Raw genomic sequence first — 15010 nt, 5'->3', positions numbered from 1 at the left:
GAAGGCAGCACTAAAACACAGCATTCAAATTACAGCTAAACTTACTGCAATATAACAACACTGCTACATGTGCTGCTCTTCATATTAACATATATACACTTGTATTTTCTACAGTTGAGGTTCATATGCAACTATTTTACATAATAGCAGTAGTCTATACATTTTGAGAAAAAATGCAAGGCTTCTTTTTAATGCATTAGACAAAGTTTACTTTTTTAAAAATGAAAAATGAAATGAAAATCCCAAAGCTCCAGACCGTGAGAAGGTGGTCCATGCTTTTTGTGGGACTCTTGGCAGTGTGGACGGACACCCCCCATTCTCATTCTCATATTGTGTTTTAACTGTACTTTATGCTGATTATTTTGTTGTTGTTATTTTGTTTCTTTGTGATCTGATATGTGCATTTACGAGAGCAGCTATTATTTTCAGTAGGGGTAATAAATGGTTACAAGGAGTAAAGCTCACACAGGCACTTCGGGGCAGCCTAGGGGTCCTTTAAGCCCGCTGCAGGTCAGCGTTAAATTAATGAGTGGACACCCAGATAGCCTGAATGTCGCAATGTTGTCGTGCTGATGTGCTTGTGTGTCTGTGTTTTCAGGTGAGCAAGATGAGGAAATATGTAAAAAAGTTACGGTACTTATGCATAGAGAGTGCGTGACGATAAGAGACTATGTGTACTGTAAATGTGATTTCGGTGTGTGATGTTTTACAAGTGAAACGAGAGTTGTGGGACAATGTGCTCAACCTAACAGTAGTTAATGGCGAATGTCAAAAGTGTAACCACCTGCTAAAATATCGTCTGTGTGAAGTGCCATTATCAGCGTGTTGATTTATTATATAAACGCAAGCACGTATGTTGTACGTTAGGTCAACGTTGATTAATGAGTGAACCCTGAGACAGCCTGAATGTCGCGATGTTGTCGTGCTGATGTGCTTGTGTGTCTGTGTTTTCAGAGAGAAAAATAAGTAAAAGACCTGCTTTTCAACTCATGCACGCCTGGAAAGTCACTTTTGTGTTCAAGTGTGCAACATATAATCTAGCAGAGTTAAAATCTTCTTTACTAGCTCAACTGCAGCTTCTGCTTGTTCACATGAGATCTACTCCACTTCATTTTGTAGTCTACAGTGACAGTTTCATCAGTATAAACAGTTGTTTGTCAGGCTCAACTCTACTCGACTTTAGCTGAGCTTTTCAGCTGGATGCTAACTTTAGAATCATACTTACTATATTACAACACCTTGCATGTCAACAAATTGTCTGCTGTGATTTATAGTGTGGTTGTAGTTGGTTTAACCCGTGTTTAGGTTAGTTTCATCCAGTCAGTTAACTGGAATGAAAGGAAACCCACCCACTGGAACCTACAGCTGTTCAGCAGAAGCAGATGTTGCTCCCTGGGGATCTCCCTGGGCTTCACAGTATCAGAAACTATTCAAGTCAGTTTCAGATATTTATGCCCTTCATGCCCTTGGCCTTTAACTCATTCATCAGTTTGGCTGACAGCCTCCAGCATGCTGCAACATCCAGCTTCCTCCTCACACATCAGTGATGAGCTTGTTACATACAATGTGTTTTTCTTGCTGTCTGACACACGTCTCAACATGATCACTTCTGTTCTTTATGACTGTCAGTGAACCATGCCTGTCCTCAGTCATAATGGTTTACATTCCAACTGTTTGTCTCAGGATGGGATGTCCCCGGCTTCATGTGGCTGGTGATCAGGGTGGTGGTTCAAGAGAATAAACCAATGAGAGCAAACAGGAGGGTGTCACATGACTAAAGGGTGCCACAGGCTGAGGTGAGTCTTTTACTTTTTTTTATCTTTATGAACTGCAAAATAACCTTGTTACTCACAGTGGCTGCAGTGTTAAGAAAGGCAACCCAGACAGGGATCCCAAGACATCCTGAGGCCACATGGGATATTGCTAAATCCCAAAAGCATGTCCTGGGTCCCCTCTCAGATATACCAAGAAGCCACATCACTGAACCACCTCAAATGCCTTTTGAAGGTGCAGTGGTTCCACTCTGAGCTCTGTCCAGATGTTCATGCTCCTAGAGTATCTCTGAGCCCTAGACACTCTGCAATGGAAACTCAGCAGGCATCAGTGAGTGTTCACCACATCAGTCAATCTTCCTCTCTGTTTTAGCCTCAGTTGTAAACATAACTCTTCTCCAACTGAAGAAGTATTTCAGGGCCTGGTTTACAAGTGAGGTTAAGATGGAGCGAGGGATGAGCACATTTAGTGTTATGCTGGAATTATGCTTCTGTGTGTGAAGAGAAATCCATTTTCTCCTGGTCACAGTGTAAACAAACCACCACATCCATGAAACAGATGTGATAGAATTTGGATTTATTAATGAAAATGGATGAGACAATGTCAAGATGGAGAATGCTGTTAAGTGCCTTGAAGGGGTATTTATTTTCCTCTGCTCAGCCACAAGATCAGGTGTAGTAGTACTGTGCTGAAATGTAACTACGCCTAAACTCTTTATGGGAGATTGAGAAGGTGCCATCTGTTTCTCTGCAAACAATAGTTACCCATAACACCTTTCTCTGCTGTAGGTTTACCAAGATGTTTATGTTCATGTCTTAGAGGGTGGGGCACACAAACTCAGTCTGCAGCATTTCAATGAAAATGCCCTACATATTTGTTGTTTAGTATTATTTATGTGGCAGTAGACACATTTCTAGGCTTTGGGGTCTGACTAAACCACATTTTCTTTGAGGGTTTTTTTTTTTTGCTACAGCAGCTTTAAAAAACAGCCTCCAATTCATCCACAATTTAAAACAGTGTTTAGTTGCACAGGCTGTGTAAATGAAGATTTCTGCCTCTGTGTCATTGTGTGTATAAATGACAGGAACAAGGAGAAACTTGCAAATATAAAATGAAAACATAATCTCAATATTACATGAATTAGTATGAATCACAGCAAGTATTTTGCTTCAGAATGGACTGTGTCTTTGCAGAAGGAGACAAGGTCAGAGACGACTTCCCTGAGAGGAACGTCAGTTTTCATTTGAGGGTGAAGCGGTGGAGTTGTGTGTGTGTGTGTGTGTGTGTTTGTAGACACCCCCTGGCATGAATAAAACACACTGATCCTCAGCCAAACCATCAGTCTGACACATTGTCGTCCCTCCCTCGTTTCTCATCGTCTCTCCTCCTGAAATGAAAATGAAGTCCTGGGTTCATGAACATGTTTGGTCTTGTGGGTGGAGGACAGAGGGGGGTGAAGTAATGACTAAGGTTATCTGGTAGGAGGTGTTGAAGCAGAAATGACATAAGAAACATTTTTTAATTTTTATTCCAACATCTTACATGTGTAACTTCTAGAATAAAAACATTTAACTGAGTGTTGAGTAATAAGGTAAAAGTCATTCCAGATTAAAAAGCTTGTTTTTGTTGGTTAGTTTTTATTTTAGTTTTCCTTTTTGTCTAAACTCTGTCTCCTAGAAATTCTATTTATTTATTTACAACTAATTTATGGCAGCAGATGTGTTCTGAACAAAAGGTTATGCCACCACAATGAGGACGTTACGTTTTGCAGAAATATTGCTTAGTTTTACAGTTCACTATTCTACTAAAAATATCTTTGTCAGTATTTCTGTTTGCTTTTGCTTACTTTTAACAACCCACCAATGCAACCTTTACTTTTGAAAAACAAAAACAGATCTTTCCACAGTCTGCATATTTCTTATTCCTGTTTTAATCAGGCTGGAATGTGCTGTTACTAAGATCACTGTGTAAGAAGTGTGTATTTGTGATTTTCTCCTGTGGCATCTCAACCAAACTCCACCTTGTGGAATTTGCACCAACTTCCTGTACATCTGAACCAACGTCAGCCACATCACATACTGTCTCTGCTTTCACTCTCTTGTTCAACTGACTTGTATCACATTAGGAGTTAAGCTGCCAAATAATCAGAATACAACCTTGTGCAGAGATAGTGTGATACACACACCTGGAAGGAATGCATGACTGGTTCTGTGGTAATTGAACAGTAGCAGCGTCAGCTCCAGAGTAGATGGATTTTAAAGCACACATTCAAGGAATCTCACTGCAGTATGAGACATTTGCTTTAGTTCACGTTAGTAATTTATGAGGCTGGACACCTTCAAAATAAGTGGTTTTGTAGCAGCTGTACAACAATCTTTAACATTATAAATGTTTTTTTTTTTAAGCCAGTTTAGGTTTTACTTTTGACTATTAATGTCATGCAAGGGTTTCAAAAATGAATTACGAGAGATGAGGAAACTGGGCCAGTGAGACAACGCTGTGTACTGTGGCCTCTACTTGAGATTTGGCCTGAGGGAAGAATTAGATTTTAACCAGAAGACTTTCTGCAAACATTTTGGTTTTCATATACTGATAACGTGTCAACATCCTACAGTTTAACCAATCCCTGAGAGAGAGAGAGAAAAGCGATGCCTATCCTCTGCTCTGCCTGTTAAACCGCAGGACACTCACAAGCACAGGGAGGAATGTGCAGCAGCTCCAGACATGTCGAGTTAAACACAACTACACAGGCCACAGACGTGTGTGTGTGTGTGTGTGTGTGTGTGTGTTTAGTGTGTTGCACACGCTTCAGGTGTATTTGAACATTTATTAGCAGTTGTTTTTTTGTTTGTTTTTTTTAGGTTTCATTTAACCATAAACCATAAAGGTACATCAGCAGTAATGACTGATATACCTCATTAGCACATGAGTGCAAAGTGAACTGACTGCTTTGAAAATGTATTTGGTTGTTGTAATATTTGTTGATTTGTTTGTTTGTTAAGAGGATATCTTAAATAGGTGGCCAGTTCACCTTGTGGATAATAACTCATGAACCACTCCTTTTTTCTTTTCCTCTTCTTTTTAAAAATTATTTTATGTAATAAACCAAATGCAAATATCAAGCCTTAGCATTCCTACCAAAGTTTGACTTTGACTTTTAGAAAAGCTGATATATTCTCAGAGCAGCACTGTGTTCCAGGATTTGCATTTTTGTCTTAAACAAAAGTCCTGATATCAGTCTGGACAATGGCTCCACTCAGGGTCTCTACTACATATTTCCCAAATTTTTTCATTTGGTTTTTAATAAAATGAGAATGAAATGAGAAAACAGTCTTGATCTTTAGTCAAGATCAACTTTAATAAGATGATACATTAGTCTCAACCACAGAACTCACAGACAAAATCACTGGCTCAAATATTTTAAGGACAACAAAGCACTGTAGTGTTATCATGCCTCACCTTGCTCAGTGTCTAGTACCTTTATGTCGTAACTATTGTTGTGATACTGTCATTGTATCAGTGTCTTTTTGTCTTGAGCCAGAAAACCTGATGACATGTGTCGTGTGCTGTCAGTTAACAAACATGGAGCTGCTGCTCTTGTTCAGACTTGAGGTAAATGTACGGCAGAGTTGGGTGTGAGCTTCAAAGTCCAGATGACACACTCAGACAAGAGACGCCTGTCCCAGAACTGACAGAGAGAAACAGGCCCTTAAGTAAACAGATGAGCGGATATTCTATGTGCAGTATGCGTCACAGCATATTGTATGTGCACTGTGCAGATAGAGCAGCAGAGACCTCTACTGGTCAGAGAGGGTTGTAGAAAAAATCTGAGACCCTGATGGATTCACAGCAGCTGTGATCAGTGACAGCGCCTGGAAAATTGTTCTTCCCTGCTTTCATGTCAGTGTCTGAGCAGCATCTCACTGAAACATGAAAAAGAAACATTTCTAATCAATAACCCATGAGATGTGGTCAAACTTTCTCTCTAACTGAGTCTTGTCATCTCAACTGCTTCACTTCATTTCTGTCATGTAAAAAAATAATGGGACAGTGCCACCTTCTGGCAGGTCAGCAGAATGAACAGATCACAGAGACACTGTGAGGATTCATGAGTAACAGTTTAATCATGCAGATAATGCAGGTGTATACTGAATAATCCTCTGAGATGTATTAAAAGACAAGGATCAAAATATTCTACAGCAGCACATTTACTACAATAAGAGGTGCCTGAAGTTCCCTTTACTTTAAGCCCCACATAAATGTAGTTGTATACAGCTATTGAACAGTATTTTTTTTTAACCTAACTGCTGAATGTGTCTACAGGTAATATTTATGGATAATGTCTTAACAAAGACAGGACTGACAAATCCCCCCTACCCCTCCTGCCTCTGTAGTTGCAAATCCAACTACAGAGCCTTCTCACCCTCTCCCTGACTGTTGGTATTAGCCCATAGTTTTTCATTTCATTTCTATCTCCGGCACTTCCATGACACCAATATGCAGTAAGCCACATATTGAAATCAAATTGCTTTTTTTTTTTTTTTTTTTAAGTATTTTTTGCCTTTATTTTTAGGACAGTGAGAGAGAGACAGGAAACAGGGAGAGAGTGGGGGAATGACATGCAGTAAAGGTCCGGCCGGATCTGGAGTCAAACTGCCTGCTCAGACCACTAGGGCCCACATGGTACGCACCCTAACCATTCGGCTATGAGGGCGCCTCCTCAAATTGCTTTTAAACTTTGTGTGTATTATTAACAATAATAAATCCACAAAAACAATTTTCATCATTTATCTCATTAATTTGTGGTTTTTCAAAATTCAGGAATATTTCACAATGTAGTCTGTTATTTAACTGAGATAACTTCATTTGTCCTAACGTGTCATGGAACCGGTGCTTAGGTGTATAGTCACTGTTGTCCATTTAAAGTACACGCTGCACCTCTGCTTTAAAATGATCTCATTCATGAATGGCAAAAAAAACTAATTCTTCATTATCAGTAGCCTCAGGTACATCTTCATTTGCAGAGCTGCTAATCTCAAAACCATCAAATATCAAAGAAAAATGCTGCTCTGTACTGAACCTGACACTAAGGCACTGCAGCTACTGTGACAATATACCAATATAAACAGACTTCTCCTAAATGGAGTCAGCAGCAATTTTCTTATTCACTGCCTATTTACAGTGTACATTTTCATTTATGCTTTTTGAATTTGAATTCAGTAGAAAATCTTTGTAAGGAGCAGGAGCAGCATGGTGGTTAGGTCAGGTCAGTGGTTAGCACTGTTGCCTTATAGCAAGAAGGTTCTGGTTCAAGGTTCGCTTTTCTCTGTGTGGAGTTTGCATGTTCTCCCCGTGCCTGTGTGGGTTCTCTCCAGGTACTCCAGCTTCCTCCCACAGTCCAAAGACATGCAGCCTCTCACCCAATGTCAGCTGGGAGAGTATCCAGCCCCCCCGCAACCCGTAACAGATAAGCAGTAAAGATAATGAATAAATGAATCTTTTTGAAACAGATCTCATTTCACTCTCTACAGTATGTTGGCCTCACAGGAGCCAGGCTGCAGTATCTGAAGAGTGACAATGAGTTTAACAGCTTTCCTGAACCAGGGGTAAAACAAGGCATAGATCACAGGGTTTAGACAGGAGTTAAAATAGAAGAGATAGATCACAAAAGATGCAGATGAGGTGTTGAGCAAGTTGTCCCCTGCAAGAGAAACACCAGTAATATGGACAGAAACATATTAGAAACACAACTACAAGAACACCAAGAGTCCTGGCTGCTTTCAGCTCAGATTTCTTTGTTGTTAGAGAAGCTGAACGCTGGAGAGTGACAGCTGTAATGTGAGAGCGCATGGCACGAGCCTGAGACACAGCCACCACAAATACTCTCATGTACAGAATTATGATGATGGTAACTGGAAAAATAAAGTTCAAGACAATGTCAATAGTTCCAACAACATGATCAATGAAAAATGCACATTCTCCATAACAGGAACTATGTTTGTCTGGTTGAGTCAGGTCGTCCTTTACAAAGAAACTGCTGTAGAAAACAGAACAGAGCCAACACAGACAAACACAGAGTTTAACTCTTCTGCCAGTGACTCTGGTGGTGTAATGCAGAGGGTCACAAATAGCCACATAACGGTCAGCTGATATGAGCACCATGTTTCCTACTGAAGCAGAGGTGATGATGAGGGACACATAATTATACAGAGAACACATCAGATCACCAAGAAACCAGCAGGATGTTTGTCGTAGGATTTCTCCAGGCATCACCAGGAGGCCCACGAGAAAGTCTGAGACAGCCAGAGAGAGGAGGAGGATGTTAGTGGGTGTGTGGAGCTGCCTGGAGGGAGAGAGACAAACATCATTAAACCAACAAGTCCTCATATCTGAAATGACAAAACAGCCCAAACTATTCAAGGAAAGAAAATCTCTTCTGAACTGCCTCATCTATAGTTATCAGTATGAATAATGAAAACTGCAAAGATTAAGGTAGAATAGAAGTCTAGTGCTTATGTGCAACAAGCTCAGAGACCATTCTCCTTTGTACATCTACAGAGGCTTTTCATTATTTAACATTGAAAAATGTAGGTTCAGTTTGTCTGCCTGAAGTGGGAGATTGAGATGATGACGAGCAGGTTGAGAGCTACAGCTGAGCACAGAGATGAAGGACAGCACAATGTGCAAGAAGCACAGCTGCAGACCAAAGAGATGTGGGCTTCCTGCAGGAGGTGTTGAGGAGTAGTGGAAAGCAGAGCTCTGCTCCGTCCTCAACCTCCATCTTCAGAGAGCTGCAGAGAGCTGAGTCATATAACTGCTTCACCTCTCTCATATTCCCTTAATTTGTTCTCCCAGTGTCTGCTGGACTTTACTGTCCCTCCTCCCTTTTTTTCCCTTCGTGTTCTAAAAAAGTAGTGTGTATGCCAGACCAGTAGATGGCGATTTAACTTCATGAGTCTGCAGGACATATACAGCTCGATACTCCTGATTTTTGTCACCACAGAAGTCTAGGTCACAAATTTTCAGTGGAGGCATAGACTGAATTCAGGCTAAAACATTACAAGAATGTTTACCGAAGTATCAGCCAGAAAAGACAAGCTAAGGGTAAGCCATCAACTCATCAGGCAAATGTCATTGAGTTGCTACGTGTCATCAGACTTCAGTTTTAGCAACTAAGAAATATATTCAGGGGCTTCACTGGCAATCTGAAACAGTACAACTGGAAGTAAGGGATTCATTAACAATAGGCAGTGTCCAAGAACCTACAGTGACCAGAACCATCCAATCATTTTCCCCATATGACTCTATGGCCTGATTACAGGAGCAACAGCAGGCTAAGCAAGGTAGTCTATATCACTCCAACAAGGTCTTTAAGCTTCTCTTGGAGGATCTTGAGTCAGATGAAACATATAGTATAATCTCTACAACATGTTCTGGGTCTACCAGGAGAGATACATGAAAAAGCCTCTAAAGGGAGGTGTCCATGAAGCATCCTTTTATTTGGCTGAACCACCTCAACAGGTTCGTATCGATACAAAGGAGCATCTTACCCTGTAACTAAGGGTGAACCTCGACTGCCCTTTGGAGGAATCTCATTTTAACCACTTGTATGTGCAATCTCATACTTTCTGTCATTACTCAAAACTAGGGTTACAAAGGGGTGGAAAATTTCCAGTAAATTTCCAAAAACATGGAAACTTTACATGGGAAGTTAAACTGGGGAATTTTGAGAATATTCCAAGTTGGAATCTTGTAAAATATTTGAAGATGGACGCTGGATAAATGAATAGAAACAGGCTAGAGGAACAGATGAACACTCCTCAATCAGCTGCTAAGTAGTCAGTGGGCTCAGATGCAATAGTATGGCTGTAGTGAGCAGGATTCTACAAATGATCTGTGCATGTGATGGAGGAAAGTACAGTGCAGGGCAGAAATTCAGCTCAATTTGGATTAAATCTGGTTGTTTTAATCAAGATTATGTTGAAACAGGTTTTTTAAAACTACTTCTCAGTTCCATGTTACAGGCTAACCTAATTTAGCAAATTTCCAGGTAATTCCTGTTAATTTCCATATATTCCCATTAATCCCCATGGAAAGTTCAAACTCTGAAAATTACCAGGATTTTGGAATCCTTCTCAAACTCATGAAACAGGCGAGGGCTGGAACATAGATTGACTGGTAAATTGAGACTGTGACAATAGGCTAATACAAACAGACCTGTCCATTATTGTCTCTATTTATTCAGACAACATGAGGTCGCTGTCACTTGCACCCAGCAAACCACAAATAAAAAAGTTTAACTCTTACATACCTCAGGTTGCTAATGGCCCCACAGACTTTTTAGAGAAAAACATTAGTGAAATTTTCATCTACTTTGAGAATACCAGGGAATTAAGTACCTAATTGAAGAAAATAAATGAATTAGATAAGGTGTAATATACAGCAGTACAGGGCTGCTAAATGCCTAAGGTGTGTATTGATTGCCATAGATTCTGTTTTCTCTCACTGGACCTGCCACTGAAAAGTAACCAAGTACAATTACTCATGTACAGCTGTGGCCAAAAGTTTTGAGAATGACATAAATATTAATTTTCACAAAGTCTGCTGCCTCAGTTTTTATGATGGCAGTTTGCATATACTACAGAATGATCAGTTGAATTGCAATTAATTGCAAAGTCCCTCTTTGCCATGAAAATGAAATGAATCCCCCCCAAAAAACATTTCCACTGCATTTCAGCCCTGTCACAAAAGGACCAGCTGATATCATGTCAGTGATTCTCTTGTTAACACAGGTGAGAGTGTTGACAAGGACAAGGCTGGAGATCACTCTGTCATGCTGATTGAGTTAGAATAACAGACTGGAAGCTTTAAAAGGAGGGTGGTGTTTGAAATCATTGTTCTTCCTCTGTTGACCATGGTTACCTACAAGAAAACATGTGCAGTCATCATTGCTTTGCATAAAAAGGCTTCACATGCAAGGATATTGCTGCTTTAACCCTTTACCGGGCAAGTGACTATATATGGTAACTTCGCAGACATCCAAATGGCGTCGCTACGTGGCCCAGTGAGAAAAAAAAAATATATATATATATATGTATGTATATGCCTGAGCCACAGCTGCTAGTTCTAGTTATATTTATATATAATTTGTTATTTATGTTATATATAGATATATGTGTGTTATTTATGTTCAATGGAACATGTTAAAAATAATGTTCCTTTAACTTTATATGTGTTTTTCTATTTTCTTTATATATACACCTTTTAGAATTTTTTTAACCTAGACGGGCAAGGAACCACATATGGTAACTTCAATGATCTTGATTTTCTACATGAAAATTGAATATTTTCAAAAATGTCACAAAAGTAAAAAAGTCTTGTTGTGCCCTGCTATGACACTCTAGGGTTGAAATTTTGAATTTCCAAGTATTTCAATGAATGCCCGATAAAGGGTTAAGATTGCACCTAAATCAACCATTTATTGGATCTTCAAGGAGAGAGGTTCAATTGTTGTGAAGAAGGCTTCAGGGCGCCCAAGAAAGTCCAGCAAGTGCCAGGACTGTCTCTGCTGCAGGATCGGGCACCACCAGTGCAGAGGTTGCTCAGGAATGGCAGCAGGCAGGTGTGAGTGCAAATGCACTCACAGTGAGGCGAAGACTTTGGAGGATGGCCTGGTGTCAAGAAGGGCAACAAAGAAGCCACTTCTCTCCAGGAAAAACATCAGGGACAGACTAATATTCTGCAAAAGGCACATGGATTGGACTGCTGAGGACTGGGGTAAAGTCATTTCCTCTGATGAATCCCCTTTCTCATTGTTTGAGACATCCAGAAAGCTTGTCCAGAGAAGAAAAGGTGAGCGCTACTGTCAGTCCTGTGTCATGCCAACAGTAAAGCATCCTGAGACCATTCATGTCTAGGGTTTCTTCTCAGACAAAGGAGTGGGCTTACTCACAATTTTGCCCTAAGAACACAGCCATGAATAAACAATGGTACCAAAACATCCTCCGAGAGTAACTTCTCCCAACCATCCAAGAACAGTTTGGTGACGAACAATGCCTTCCAGCAGGATCGAGCACCTTGTCATAAAACTAAGTGGCTTGGGGAACAAAACATCGAAATTTTGGGTCCATGGCCAGGAAACTCCCCAGTCCTTAATCCCATTGAGAACTTGTGGTCAATCCTCAAGAGGCAGGTGGAATAACAAAAACCCACCAATTCTGACAAACTCCAAGCATTGATTATATAAGAATGGGCTGCCATCACTCAGGACTGACAGCATGCCAGGGCGAATTGCAGAGGTATTGAAAAAGAAGGGTCAACACTGCAAATATTGACTTTTTGCATAAACTTAATGTAATTGTCAATAAAAGCCTTTGACACTGAAATGAAATGAAATGCTTGTAATTATACTTCATTATATCATAGTAACATCTGACATTGTAACATCTGACCTAAAAACACTGAAGCAGCAAACTCTTGGAAAACCAATACTTGTGTCATTCTCAAAACTTTTGGCCACGGTTCGTACTATGTTTCCCTATACTTTTTAAGTAGTTTACTTGAATATTTCCATTTTTCTTATCTCACAAAACCTTTGACCAGTTTACATGAAGCTATTTTCTTGAGCTTCAACACAATAATTTCCACCTCTGAACTAGCTGCAAGTATAATTACTCAAATAGTGTGTTAATGTTTAAATCCTTTCCTTGAATATTTTAATTTTCTGATATTCTTATTTGTACAACCTAAGGCAGTTTACGTGAGTAATTTTTTTTTAGTTCCACCTCTCCACCAGCTGCAACATTAAAATGTCATTTAATAATAATCATGTGGTGTATCACTCAGAGAGGCCATCCTGCAAAATGAGAAGATGATTGGTCATATTTAAAGACATTTTCACAATTATAATCCCATAATGTACCAGTGTGAAACTTTGAACACTTGAGGTTTACTTGCAAATGAGTATTTTTACAATTGTAATATTGACTTTAAATACATCAGTGATCTGCTGTATTTTGTTTTCTCTCTCCCTCCTTTTCTGAAACACAGACTCTTTGATTGTACTGTATCACCATAAATATCTTTGTCACTGTTTTCATGAGAGAGAAAATAGAGGCCTTTGGTGCAGTCATCTAACAAAGGAGCCAGTGCACCAGAGAAACTATGTTAATAACATGTATGTTGCTAGTGGTTACAGAGAGGTCAACTTTAAAAGGAGAATCAGGAACACTTTTCTTATACACATTTACAACACATATGCATTTACTGTGTACATTTACACAAACATTTTTTTACATTTTGAATTCAGTGAAAACCTTTGTAAAGCAGATCTCATTTCACTCTCTACAGTATGTTGGCCTCACAGGAGCCAGGCTGCAGTATCTGAAGAGTGACAATGAGTTTAACAGCTTTCCTGAACCAGGGGTAAAACAAGGCATAGATCACAGGGTTTAGACAGGAGTTGAAATCAAAGAGAAAGAACACAATAGATGCAGGTGAGGTGCTGAACAAGTTGTCCCCTGCAAGAGAAACACCGTAATATGGACAGAAACATATTAGAAACACAACTACAAGAACACCAAGAGTCCTGGCTGCTTTCAGCTCAGATTTCTTTGTTGTTAGAGAAGCTGAACGCTGGAGAGTGACAGCTGTAATGTGAGAGCGCATGGCACGAGCCTGAGACACAGCCACCACAAATACTCTCATGTACAGAATTATGATGATGGTAACTGGAAAAATAAAGGTCAAAACAAGGTCAACAACTTCGACAATATGATCCATGACAATCACACATTCTCCATAACAGGAACTATGTCTGACTGGTTGAGTCAGGCCGTCCTTTACAAAAAGACCGCTGTAGAAAACAGAACAGATCCAACACAGACAAACACAGAGTTTAACTCTTCTGCTAGTGACTCTGGTGGTGTAATGCAGAGGGTCACAAATAGCCACATAACGGTCGACTGATATGAGCACCATGTTTCCTATTGAAGCAGAGGTAATGATGAGTGACACATAAGTAAACAGAGAACACATCAGTTCACTAGGAAACCAGCAGGACGTTCTTATGAAGATTTCTCCAGGCATCAGCAGGAGGCCCACAAGAAAGTCTGAGACAGCCAGAGAGAGGAGGAGGATGTTAGTGGGTGTGTGGAGCTGCCTGGAGGGAGAGAGAAAAACATCATTAAACCAACAAGTCCTCATATCTAAATGACAAAACTATCAACAAAACAAAATAACAAAAAAAAACAAAAAAAAAAAAAAACAATGTCTTCTTATCTGCCACATCTGTAGTTATCATATGGTTAACTGTAGGCAATTAAAACTACAAAGTAGAAGATAGAATATAAATCTAGTGCATTTTTGCAACAAGCTCAGACACCATTCTCCTTGTACATCTACAGAGGCATTTCATTATTTAACATTGAAAAATGTAGGTTCAGTTTGTCTGCCTGAAGTGGGAGATTGAGATGATGACGAGCAGGTTGAGAGCTACAGTGAGCACAGAGATGAAGGACAGCACAATGTCAACCAGCACAGCTACAGGCGAAACAGATGTGGTCTTCTTGCAGGAGGTGTTGAGGAGTAGTGGAAAGCAGAGCTCTGCTCCGTCCTCAACCTCCATCTTCAGAGAGCTGCAGAGAGCTGAGTCATATAACTGCTTCACCTCTCTCATATTTTCCTGATTTATCTTCTCCTTGTTCTCTCTCTCTTGGACTCTAATGTCCCTCCTTCCTCTCTGCCCCCACCCCCCAACAACCACTACCACCAGTCTGAGAAACAATGTAAGAAAAAGATACTTTAACAAAACATGGTTAATTTTATTTCTGTTTCCAAAATTGACCAAATGCTCCAGCATTGCTCAGGCTTGGACTGGACTCAGGTTAAAATATTACAAGACAGTCACTCAGAAAGGTAAAGCTGAGGGTAAGCTATCAACTCATCAGGCAAATGTCACTGAGCTGCTGCACATTATCAGATTTCAGTTTATTTACAGAAACTTAAAAATGTACTGAGTGGCTGCATTAGCAATCTGAAATAGTGAAAAATTTAAGTGGAAGTAAAGGTTGCAGTAACAATCCACAGTATCCAAGGACCTAAAGTGACCAGAACCATCTATCCATTTTCCCCATTTTATTTGAGGCCAGATCAAAACAGCAGCAGACTAAGCAAGGTAGTCCAGATGCCACTCTACCCAACAAGATCTTCTGGGGGGTTGTGAGCCAGATGATATACA

The 15010-nt window shown here is 40.0% G+C and overlaps 2 protein-coding genes across 2 annotated transcripts; both read right to left on the bottom strand.

Moving 5' to 3' along the window:
* Positions 1-6354: 6354 nt before the first annotated feature.
* On the bottom strand, positions 6355-8383 carry LOC108897634 (trace amine-associated receptor 13c-like). Its single transcript, XM_018697360.2, is given in 2 exon segments — positions 6355-7487; positions 7489-8383. Coding segments are annotated over 2 exon segments (924 nt in total). The 5' UTR covers positions 8224-8383; the 3' UTR covers positions 6355-7298.
* Positions 8384-12769: 4386 nt separating this feature from the next.
* Positions 12770-14463, bottom strand: LOC108897632 (trace amine-associated receptor 13c-like). Its single transcript, XM_018697358.2, has 2 exons — positions 14226-14463; positions 12770-13933 (listed from the first exon to the last, which is right to left on the bottom strand). Exons 1-2 carry the CDS (start codon positions 14447-14449, stop codon positions 13117-13119), a joined length of 1041 nt encoding a protein of 346 aa, XP_018552874.2. The 5' UTR covers positions 14450-14463; the 3' UTR covers positions 12770-13116.
* Positions 14464-15010: the final 547 nt, after the last annotated feature.

The sequence above is a fragment of the Lates calcarifer genome, linkage group LG1 (genome assembly GCF_001640805.2).
Source record: "Lates calcarifer isolate ASB-BC8 linkage group LG1, TLL_Latcal_v3, whole genome shotgun sequence".
In the NCBI taxonomy this organism is placed as follows: Eukaryota; Metazoa; Chordata; class Actinopteri; family Centropomidae; genus Lates; species Lates calcarifer.
The sequence above is the reverse complement of the archived record's forward strand: the minus strand, read 5'-3'. Positions and strand labels throughout refer to the sequence as shown.

Coding starts and splice junctions, on each gene's coding strand:
- LOC108897632 (XM_018697358.2), bottom strand. CDS start 14,449: ATGAGAGAGGTGAAGCAGTTATATGACTCAGCTCTCTGCAGCTCTCTG. Junction 13,934..14,225: donor ATCTCAATCTCCCACTTCAG/GCAGACAAACTG, acceptor CTCTCCCTCCAG/GCAGCTCCACACACCCACTA.